This window comes from Haemaphysalis longicornis, unplaced genomic scaffold (genome assembly GCF_048455015.1).
Source record: "Haemaphysalis longicornis isolate Haplotype H1 unplaced genomic scaffold, Haemaphysalis longicornis Haplotype H1 scaffold_7, whole genome shotgun sequence".
In the NCBI taxonomy this organism is placed as follows: domain Eukaryota; kingdom Metazoa; phylum Arthropoda; class Arachnida; order Ixodida; family Ixodidae; genus Haemaphysalis; species Haemaphysalis longicornis.
The window spans coordinates 12,815,691-12,826,825 of NW_027526422.1; the positions used below are offsets into that span (position 1 = coordinate 12,815,691).

An 11,135-nucleotide genomic window follows, 5' to 3' on the forward strand; every position below is an offset into this window, starting at 1 on the left:
GGAGTCGTGGTCAATTATGGCCCCTCGGCAAGGGGAAAGTGCGGGCTGTTTCCCTGCAGGGACAAAAAGGTTGACCGTGGAAAATTGGACACCTTGGCACATACGGGGTTATATGTACTTCCGGAGAATGCGTCTCTTTGGGAGACTTTTGGGCCGTTGTGGGAATGTCGAGATTGTTATTTTTTATACCGTCATAGCATGCTAGCGAGGGCAATATTTCGAGAGTATGTCGGACAGGCGCCTATTTATGAACACCGCCTTGATCGGTCCATTTTGTGGCCTATGAGCGGCCACAAGCGTGAAATTTTTATGTGCAACCTCGCTCTCTGTTGTTCTTCCCTCTTTGGGGGCGTGGTTTTGCAAGTAAAACCAAGGCGTTCGGATGTGTTGGAGAAGGAGAGGACACCGCTCGATGCAGGCTCTTCTCCAGTTCTGATCTACTGTTATGTCCCTCAACTGTAAATACCTGCAATAAATTGTGAATATTCGTTGGAGCAGACAGTCGTCTGCCAGGTGCCTTCGATCAACGAGCCATTTTTATCCTCGCGACCATCGATCGACGATCCCCCTTAGCGTCACGTCTAAGCTTAAAGCGACAGACAACCGATTTTCGCGGAGTGCATGCCCTCTAGCTATATGAAAGCCGGCGTTTTATAAGTGGGGTAGCCACGAGGGACTTGTAAATAAATTGGTGGAAATAATTTTAATTTGGCACTAAACTACCTGTAGTCTGAAATTTGGTGATGCCATGTAGTGTTTAAACGGGACACTACCGTGCATACACAAATAGCTCCGGCGGTTTCAATTTGTGATTGAAGAACCGCATAAAGGAACAAGACTGCGTTTTATTACTGCTTTAGGCGGGGGCAAGTTTTTAAATAGCTCTTTTCACCTCACGTGCAGTTAAAGGTATGTTGCTGCGCGGCTCACTGCCATGGTAGCCAAAGTTCGTTTTGGCAGGCAACATACTTATGGCTCGTAGATCTAAAAAAATCCGCTTTCATACACCCTAGTGCCCCATCAGAGAAACCGTTCCAGTTCTAGGCGTTTTAAGTGATTCCCTTTCATTTCCCTTACAACACATTCCCCTACACCTGGCATTACTTGATTGCTCTACAACGCACCTTTAAGTTTCTGGTCGAAATCAAAATTCTTACGCCTCCTCATTTCCTATCACGCGTAGTCATTAACTGGCCCTCCACACAGCCATCTTCACTGTCTTTAGTTGATTGCAATTTTTATCTTGATTCCCGACATCCATCTCCTCACCTCCGTCTTTTAGTAAGTGGTTTCTGGCGCTCTTTACCCTAGCTGGCCTCGCGCCACAAAAACCGAACCATCATCATCATCTTTTCATATCATGCGAAATCATCCCGGCCCTGTACACCAGCCATCTTCATGGATTTTTAAGTCGCTTCACTTCTGTTTTTACCGAGATAACTTAGTATTTAATTGTACACCTGAGTTGCCATCAAATAACCTCGTATTTGGCGCTCTTTGCTCTTGTTGGCCTTGCGCCGTTAAACCCAAGCCACCATCATCATCATCATCATTCTTTCATTTGGGATAGAGCGCCTATACTCCGAGAGCTCTCCTGGCCTCCCGTACGCCGGCGGCTTTCACGCGCGTGTGTGCGTGTTGCTTATCTGTTTCCACTGAAAAGAAAACGCTCATGCATTGCGCATTCAATGAATAACACCGATTAATCCTACCAGGGGCCTCTCTCAAAGGTATGCACTCTGTGACAAATAAACAACACGCACACACGCGAGTGAAAGCCGCCGACGTACGGGAGGCCAGGAGAAACCTCGAACCGGAAGTGCCGGTAGCAGACAACGTACCCATGAGCCTTTGCGCTTTTTACCGGTCACCGAAACTATGACGTGTTCAACATCGTTCTCTTCGCTCGCTTCAAAGCACGTCCCTCGCTCCTTTTGTTAACGACTGAACAAGCGACCTGGGCGCAAGTACTCGTAGTAAGGTTCCATACCATCCACTCAATGACTGACGCTGGTTTGTATCCTCTCCTGGCAATTTAAGGGACGGGCAACGAGTCCAGAACTTAACCGCAGATGAGAAATATGACGTCTTTAAAGCACGTTTCCTCCTCGCGAGCAAAACTTCTCCAGCGTGGCGAACAGCAGCAGTGCTACACAGCGTCGCGGGCAGCCATGTTTGCAATATCCGAAAACACGCCTAGACTGATATATATATTCCTCGAAAGGTGCCTTCTGTTTCTGCCCTCGGTGAGCCGCTATGTAAACACAGGCTCGGCCAGCCCCATCAGCGGTTATCGCTGCCCATTCGCTTCGTAGCAGCAGAGATTATACCGGGCGGCACTAAATGCAAAACCGCCGACACGACACGCGACGCCAGCTGGCCGCTTGCAAGCGCGTGTCCGGACGCGGGCTTTCGAAAGTCCATTTGGAGGTGAAAGATTGGCACGCATCGCAACTTCACCACTCGCTACCGTTATATGTCGCCACGAAGCGGCTATTTCCCTTCTTTTTTTACAGGGACAACACTACAGCTGTAAACAGTTCTTAACTTCATGTGTTATTTTGTAATTAGCGGCACTTAGTCAACCTAAACTCTGAAACGGGCCCGTGCGCACGTTTAATAGTGGAAATCGGAATGCACGGTGCAGTGATGATGCGAGCATCCGCATACTCAAAACGGCGTCCAGGAAAAAAAAAAGCGTATTGTCCGAGAGTCACGTTGTTACGTGAGGCGGAAACCGAAATGAAAATTACTGTTACGTCCCAGAGAACTTTAACTCAATGTTTTCATTACGTCCTACGTATCTATATAACCTAAAATGAAAATTAGTTTGCTTGGAATAATCTGACGTAACCTGAAATGAAATTGAAGTTGCTTCCGACGTATTCCACAGAAAAAAATAAGTCACGTCCAGCGCAACGAGAAATGGTGACGTTCGGCGTAGGGTCAAGTAAAGAACTTACGGCCGTCAGAGCCAAAGTACAATCACGCACTACGTTATCTACACAACCTACATTTACGATATATGGCGTCAATTACAAAACAACATGTACGTTGCTGCCTTTCGTTCGACCCGGACCAGCATTATAGTTGAAACCTTTTTGTGTGTTTTCGCGTTAGTCGAGCGGTCTGGAGGCAGGACTACTGCAGCGATGTGGCTTCGAATCCCATAGAGTGCATCGCAGTATTCTCTTTTTATTTTTATTTTTTTGCTATAAAGCAATGATTAAACTTTCCTTATACGAATGTACATACACTTCTTACCGCATCCAACACACAAAAGAAAATCAAGAGACGGGAATGCTCGAAATAGAGCCTTTTGCCGCGGGCGCAAGCAGTACCAGTGCCAGTTCTCATTCCGAGAACGAAGTTGGCACGGCTCCGGGCCAAAAGTCTTGACAAATACAATGGATAATTGATTAGAGGTAGTAATATGAATGCCGTTTCCAACGCGGAGGCGGATAACGCAGCAACATACGCGTTGTTAATTGACGGCATGTATAGTAAAACAAACCATTTCAATACGATTGCGTACATTACATACGGCGTTACTGCACTTTTGCTCCGTCAGCCGTAATTTTTTCCTTTGCTTGACCCTACGTCGAACGCAACTTTTAAACTTCCATTTCGGGGTCCGCCAGACGTGTCTAATTTCTTACTGTGGAATACTTCGGACGCAACTTCAATTTCATTTTCATGTTGCGTCAGACGTAACTCTAACCATCGCCTCCTCTAAAAATGTCTAGACACTGCGAAAAAAAAAAAAAAGGGTCGCCTTGAGTGCACGTCTCGTTGACTAAGCCCCTCCCCCGCCTTATCTTGACGAGGCAGCTGCAAAGCTGGGCCAACGTTTATTCCATTACCGTAATTCCCTCATCCCCACCGGGTATGCGCACAGGGCCTCCAGTGATAATGATAAATAAAGCCTCATTATATGCGCTACACACATGCCGCATTTACCAAGTTTAGCAAAGACTTCAAAAAGTTCACATTTGAATGTGCTGCTGAGGACATTGAGCGCTCCTTCCTGCTTGGAGCATTACACCAAGTTTAGCAAAGACTTCAAAAAGTTCACATTTGAATGTGCTGCTGAGGACATTGAGCGCTCCTTCCTGCTTGGGAGCATTACGGAACCGAACAAACAAAAAACAAAACTGGTGCAGCTTGCACTCGTGGTGCAAGGCTGGAGAAATAGCGGAGCTGGGGGTGAACCTAGCCTCTTCCGGTTTTGGTAGGCTTTGTTCCATGCTTGGCCGGATTTTACAAGGCCGTCTCTGTCGGTCCCCCACACTGGCCAGGGATCTCAGGGGGGGAAGAAGAAGCCAGGTCGACCTCAAGCTCCGCTTGATTGATTGTAGGGTTTAACGCGCCGACGCAACGCAGGCGATGAGGGCGCGCCGTAGTGGAGGGCTCCGGATTAATTTTGACCACCTGGGGATCTTTAACGTGCGCCGAAATCTCGTACACACGGGCGTTTTTTGCTTTTCGCCTGCATCAGAAAAGCGGCCGCCGCGGCCGGGAATCGAACCCGCGACCTCGTGCTCAGCAGCGCAACGCCTTAGCCACTGAGCCACCGCGGCGGGTCTCAAGCTCCGCTGTTTCTCCAGCTTGCACTACTTGTGCAAGATGTGCCAATGGACCTTTTTCCAGTACCGGTCTTCCTGCGGCCGGCACGGCGAACCTAAACTGGCAGTCAGGCACTGCCCGAAAATGTGACTTTCGGGGAAACCCGTGCAAGAAGTATCCCGGTCCTTAGGCCGTTTGGTCACCCTTTTTTCTTCACTCTTTTTTTTTTTTTTTTTTTTCATTTTCGTTGCTCCCTCTCTGGCAGCCAAGTGCTCGCAACGTGGTCAGGCTCAAACATCTTTGCCCTTTTCCTTTGAAAAACCTCTTTTGTGTGCACGTACCAACGCGCTGCGAACTGCCTGAAAAGATAATAAAAACGTGCAGCCCTAAGAGGCATAATAGCCGCTCCCCAAGCAGCAAGCTGAAGGGACCTTTTTTGTTTATTTCGCCCGAAGCGATTGCCAAGAATGGCGGAACGGCAGCCCGCGCATGCGCAGATCGCTACTGGAAGAAGGTCCATTTCATTTCTTTTATGCGTTTTAGTAGCCCAAGAAAGACTATCACCTTTCAAACCCGTAAGGGGCGACGCGCGTCTCACCCCGCGTTCGAACAAAGACCGTCCTCGGGAGACATCCCCATGAGACCCCCGATGCCCGGTGGAGGCGTCGCGCATGTGCGCGGAGCGTGCAACGACCGGCCAGGCCGGCCACCAGTTCCCCGAGTTCTGCCTTCCCTCTACGCGCCGGCGGAGGTCATAAGCACCGCGCGCCCCCTCGATCACTTTTTGGCCACCCGCTGCCGTCGGAGACATCCGAGAGCGCAGTCCCGCACCCCGGCCGAGGTCGAAACGACGGTATGGGCCGCCTCCCTCGTACCCACCTACGTAGACCAGCGAGCCCGCACCTTGAGTTCGTCCCCACGGCCCTGCAGAGTGCGTGGACACCACCGCGCACCGGAGCTAGAGTCCCGACCTTCCCGTGACAACAGAGCGAGCGCTGTACTCCGACCCCACGATGAGAGACCCCCGTTTCCGAGGTCCAGCGCCATCCGCTTTCCTGACCCCGCTCCTAAAGTCACAGCATCTCGCAGGGTAAGTGCGTACAACATAGGTCGGCAAAACAGAAAGAACTCGCTCGAACTCAGGCTCAAAAAGCTCGCATGTACTCAAAATAACTCGTACTCACTTGCACTCAAACTCATTAGTCAAGAGTACTCGCGCTCAATCTGTATTCACTACTTGTATTCGCACTCAATCTATTTACTTGACCTCGCACTCAATTTGTAGTCAGTAATACTCATCTGTACTCACATTTACTCATTTTCAAGTGTTTCTACTAACTTGTTCTCGCAATCAATCATTACAATTCACGCGCTGCAATGGGTCTATGGAGTCGACTAAGTCAGAGCCCGAGAACGCTTCCAGCCCGTACCAGTATGGCTCTGCTGGTTGTGCTTCAGCGTGCGTTGTAGTACATGCAAGCAACTTCCCGCACCCCTCCCTTCGAATATTTCGAACGCAGAAAGTGCAGCGAAGCCACCTATGCTTGCCCCGGCTCTCACTATGGCAACGCCGCGGAAAAGGGAATAGAATGGAGAGAGCCGCAACTCACAAGTTTGTACTCGCGAGTACATACTCATGACTACTACTTATGAGTACTACTCGCGAGTGCATGTAGTCGTGAGTGCTGTACTCACTCTTGAGTACAAATGAGTACACTCACGAGTTATTACGCCGACCTATGGTCGGCACCAGCTCAACTTCATTGTTAAATTGTCTCTTTAGCCAAACCTGTGTTGCCTCTTTTCCCCTCAACTCCGTGTGGACCCACCTTTTTGGTAGCTTGACGCTATCCCCCGTCGGGGGCGTCACACGTATAGTATGGTCCTTGTGCTCACACTCCAGCAGGCGCGAAAGCCGGCTTTGCTGTTATAATACGCTATGTGCGGTGGTGCGCCCTTTAAACGTGGGGCTAAACCAGCACTGCTGTTAGAAAGGGGGTGCTTAAAATACATAAAACGCATGATGTGCATTGCACAGGGTGACCGTTATTGCTCTTGAACCGGCCCCTTCCACAGCTTTTTTTGCGGCTGGCTAGTTTCCATCTACATTAAGCAAACAAGCCTTTCGCCGAGCATTCTGTCCGTTCATTCTCACAAACGTTCGTATTGACTAAGATTACACGATGCACAACTACATGTACATAAGCCTGTTAAACCTACGATAACAGACGCTCCGGCGACTCACTTATTGCCACAATGTGTACCAGCCCCCAAACTAAATGGGACGCGAGTGCTTCTGTAAGGGGATCGAGAGCTCTGTCGAAGCAAATGAATGGGGTGTCCGAACGAGCAGAGGCGAGTTGGTTTTCAGCCAACGCGAAGTAGCCCTAACAAAAAAAAAAAACATGTCGAACGCACGAAGAACTTGAAAATATCGGCCTGGACATCATCAAGATGGATTGGCTCGCATTCTCGGACCGCGCTCAGTTTACAAAGCGCCCTACTTGCACTGCACATTTACACTCGTCAATGCGGAGAGAACAACGCGGCGGGCGCCAGAGTATCAATCCGCAGTCGACTCCTAATCAAAACAGCTCTCTCTGCCCGAAAGGGCGGGGGATCGAACGCGCGACATCGCCGCCGCAAACCTCTCCTCTCACCAAGGAAGGGTGCGGCGGAGAGAAGAAAACAAGGGGTGGAGGAGGCAAACAGTCGATTCCGGTCGCAGCAGCGCGCGAGTGCTCGGTCTGCGGAAGCAGGTGCGGGGGGGTGAACCAATCGATTCGGCGCCGCGCGGCCCGAAATGAGCCGGCGACAAGATGAAAAACGCCTGGCGCGGATCGCTTTCCGGTGCCCGGGAGGAGAATTTGCATTCCCCGCGACGCGGCCCCCCGCCTCGCCGTGGCCACGCTCGGCTGCCGCCGCCGGTCATCCCGGCGCACCCCCTTCCCTCACCCCTCCACTCCGAGGAGACCGATTCACGCTCCCCGCGGCCGACGCCTCCCAGACCCGAATGCCTGCTCACGACGTCCTCATCGCAAGATCCAAAGCAGGCACGCACCAGCTCTGAGAATGTGGCCAAGCGCCTCACCGGAATAAGTAAAGAAGGAACTGCGGCAAGCAAATGTTAAAAGCTGCCTTGTTCTCTAACGCCGTTGGGCTCAGCGCGCTCTGAGGCGAAATACATCCAGGGAATGCATTTGTAACGGAGTGCGCGTCGTTTCGGGCTGAAATGTCGGTGCCGCTGAAGGCCGAGGTACGGCTGAGGTGAAATGCGTGCCGACGGCCCGAGCAGAATTTCTAGAAAAGGCGTATTAATGCACCGAAATATCCGCGTTCCTCCAAAATGCGAAAACTTTGGTCGTGAGATGATCGTTCCCGCGGTTTTGGAGGAACCAAATTCCTCCACGTACGTACATTATCTGATATTATATATATATATATATATTTCTGTTTACACGACCGTGTTTATGTGAAGGGTCCGGGCTGTACGTCGTTCCTGAAGCGCTGAAGGTTTCGCACGGAGATCAAGGAATAACGTTCGCGTGGGTTGGAACGCGCTTATGAGCCAGCAAAAAAAGCACGGCAATGAAGTAAATAATGAATTGGTTCGCGTAACGGTCCTAGAAGGAAGATGCAATGCCTATAAAATTCGTGGGTCTTGTAAACAGTTCGCTGTTTTCTTTTTCAGAGAATGAAGCAGTATTTGTGTTGTATTTTTGGTTCGCCGGTCAGATTTTACAAAATCTGATTTTACAAAATTTGGCAGGCACTGTCTTAATTGCGAAGTATTTACACTCCCGGTGTGCGACCCTTTTTAGCGAATTATGAAATGCAACGAGACAGAGCTGTTGCATGGTCCTTCACCGCTGAACAGTGCAGTTATCGTCTATCTCAATTGCCCCTACACAGTCGCAGGGAGGGGATGGCAAAGTCGATGTTTCATTTCATTTGCAGGCTGCCAAGAGTGTGGCATAATTCGCTCAGCACTGCACTCTGATCGGGCCAGCAGCGACATACCATTGCAACACTAGTGCGCGTCCATATCCCCAAGTGGCGACCACAAAGAGCGCGTTGATAGAGTTTTGATTGACATGAAGGATAACAGTGGGTTAGAGGTTACGAAGCTGATGGTACGAAAAGGAAAAAAGCCCCGAATGTCACTGACCCCGCATTACCTACAGCGGGTGGCCAAACCGTTTCGGATGTGAACCGGTAACCATTATTTGCTTTTTCGGTTCAGTTCTGGTTCGACAGCCTGGTAAGACCTAGCATCAAAGCTCTTCTTTTCAGTGAGAAGGCTGACGCCGCCTTTGTAAGGCTTCGACTTGTGATGCAAGTGTATGACACCTGGAACTACTACTAAACCACTATTCTGTACTTAAAAGGTTGATGTGTATAGCCTTCAAAAACGTAAAAAATAAAAATAATTGTCGACGCTTCCATTACTTCCAAATTCTGCCAGTTTTCTAAGCGTCACCGGAATTATCGAATTACATAAATCACGGCCAAATCTAAACCGCGTAAACCACCTCAGCCGTCTGCCAGCACACTACAAAGGAGGCGAGCGCGGCTAACCAATTCAAAGCCGCTCTCCACCCCTCCGGCTCCGCGAAAGGTGAGAACGCGGGAGCGCATCTGCGCGCGGCTTCCAATGAGTCCACAACTACGGCCGGCCAAGTGTGTGGCATCAAGGGGGGAGGGCGAGTCTCGGTTTCCCAGCGGCGTCCTTCCTCCCCCACCGCGCAGGGACGGCAGGGCGCGAGAGGTGGCGCCACGCTCGAAACCGACGGGGCGAGTCGGCTCCTGCCGCTCCACCGCACGCGGCGGCAACGGCGCCCACCGGAGCGTGACTAATGTCCGCCTCGGGGGTAGGCAGCACAGCGCGGCTGGCTGGACAGCCAGCTGAACCCCGCCGGAAAACAATAAACAAACCGCCGCTCTCGCTGGCCTGCTGCGGCGCTGTTATTTGAAATGCGGCAACACGCAAACGCCGCGCCTCGCGACGACGATCAGGGAAGTCTGCTCGTCAAGGCTTGTCTAAGTGGGTGCAGCGCGCACTCGCCTTTCCAAAGTGGAAGAACTTCCAGCGCTTTGAGGGCGCCTGCTTCGTCGTCCAACTGAATGCGGCGGGCGGTCGGGGAAACGTAAATCTCGGAGCTGCGCTCACACTTGAAAGGATACACACGCGGCTGCAGTATTTAAACGGCGAGTCACGCCAACAGCTTCGAAAACAGATGCGTGCCGCAGTGACCTGCGCTTCATACAGGTTTGGCGCGCGTCGATTAAACAATTCCGTTCGTCGCGCTAGAGTTTCAGTATCAGAGGTGGCGGTCGGTCGAAATATGGTCAAAGTCGCATCGGTTACGAGGGCGTGGTGACGACCTTTGTATAAAGCCTTCGGCGATGCCCCGATTGAAGGCAGAGGCGCCGCTGCCGGGGCGAGAAGCACACCACGACGCCGGAAGCACAGGCATTACAGCCGCTGGCTCGCCTTGCCGGGTTCCACGGGAAAAGGGGGGGAGCAGGCTGGTCTCGGGAGGAGGGCGTTTTTAATGAGCGCCGCCGCTAAGAAGAGCAATTTGCGGCCACTCACCGGATGCCTATTGGGGAACATTGCAGATCGATGCAGCCGCCACAGACGGCCGTCGGGGGGCGCCGCCTTCAGCTGGCTGCTGTCCACGCCGGCGCGGAAGACGCACGGGGCTCTTCAGGCGCCGGCCATGGCGGCGGCCCGCACAGTACGAGGTATCCGGCCTCCTCACGGGCCCCACACAACGCGACGACGAGATCCAGGTGCGGCGTCTTCCAAAACACAACACACGGAGAGACGCTCCGAGCAATGGCGGCGAGCAGCAGCGGCGGCGGCGAGCAGGAGGCGCCTCGGCGGTCGACGAAAGAGCGCGCTGTTTCCCCGGTCGTCCGCGGTGTGGCGCAGCGGCGCAAGAATCCACAAGCAGAGAGGCGCGACGGGGAGGAGGGTGTGACACCCTCCCGGCGGGGCTCAACCCGACGACCACCGGCAAATCGGAACACCAAATATGGCTCACAGTATGATTGCCCTTATCAACAAACATGACCGGTCGCCAGCGCCACTTTCTCCCCTGGCGGCTGCCCGAAGCGCCGGGGCGGTGCCCGCCGGGCACGTGGGGCGCCCGCCTCCGGCCGCGCCCCACCAATGGCGAGGCCGCGCTGCGCCACCGTTGACAGCCGCGCGTCAAGAGCGCGTGACCGGCGCGCGGCGCCCTGATCTGTAAATACAACCGCGAGAGATAACCGGCCCGAGCAGTTTTCCCCGCTGCAAGATTTCCGGCCCTTCGAACTTGGTCGCCGCCGCGTCTTTCGCTCCCGTCGGCCTCAAAAGAAGAAGCGCCGACCGCGCTGTTCTCCACTATAAACAAGAACGCGGCCCCCCTCTCCGGCGCGTCGCCTCTTCCTCCTCGCCGCTGCTGGCGGCGCGCAGGCTTAATTTAAATAAACTCTCCCGCGCTCCGCGAGCCTTGTAAACCCACTTAGGTGGTGATACATTGCGGTGGCACTGGGAGCGCACTAATTGCGCTCCGCCGCCG

General features: G+C 52.6%; 1 protein-coding gene across 5 annotated transcripts in view; it reads right to left on the reverse strand.

Annotated features, from left to right (window-relative positions):
- Nucleotides 1–10,611, reverse strand: part of LOC144144540 (transducin-like enhancer protein 4) — a 50,657-nt gene extending 40,046 nt beyond the window's left edge. For 4 of the 5 annotated variants that reach the window (XM_077676044.1, XM_077676046.1, XM_077676045.1 and 1 more), the window contains exon 1: nt 10,163–10,610. In XM_077676044.1, the coding sequence (XP_077532170.1) occupies nt 10,163–10,183 (21 nt within the window). In that variant the 5' untranslated portion in view covers nt 10,184–10,610. Of the gene's footprint in view, nt 1–10,162 lie in introns of all 5 variants that reach the window. The other variant, XM_077676047.1, reaches the window with a different exon arrangement.
- Between the last annotated feature and the right edge of the window lie 524 nt (nt 10,612–11,135).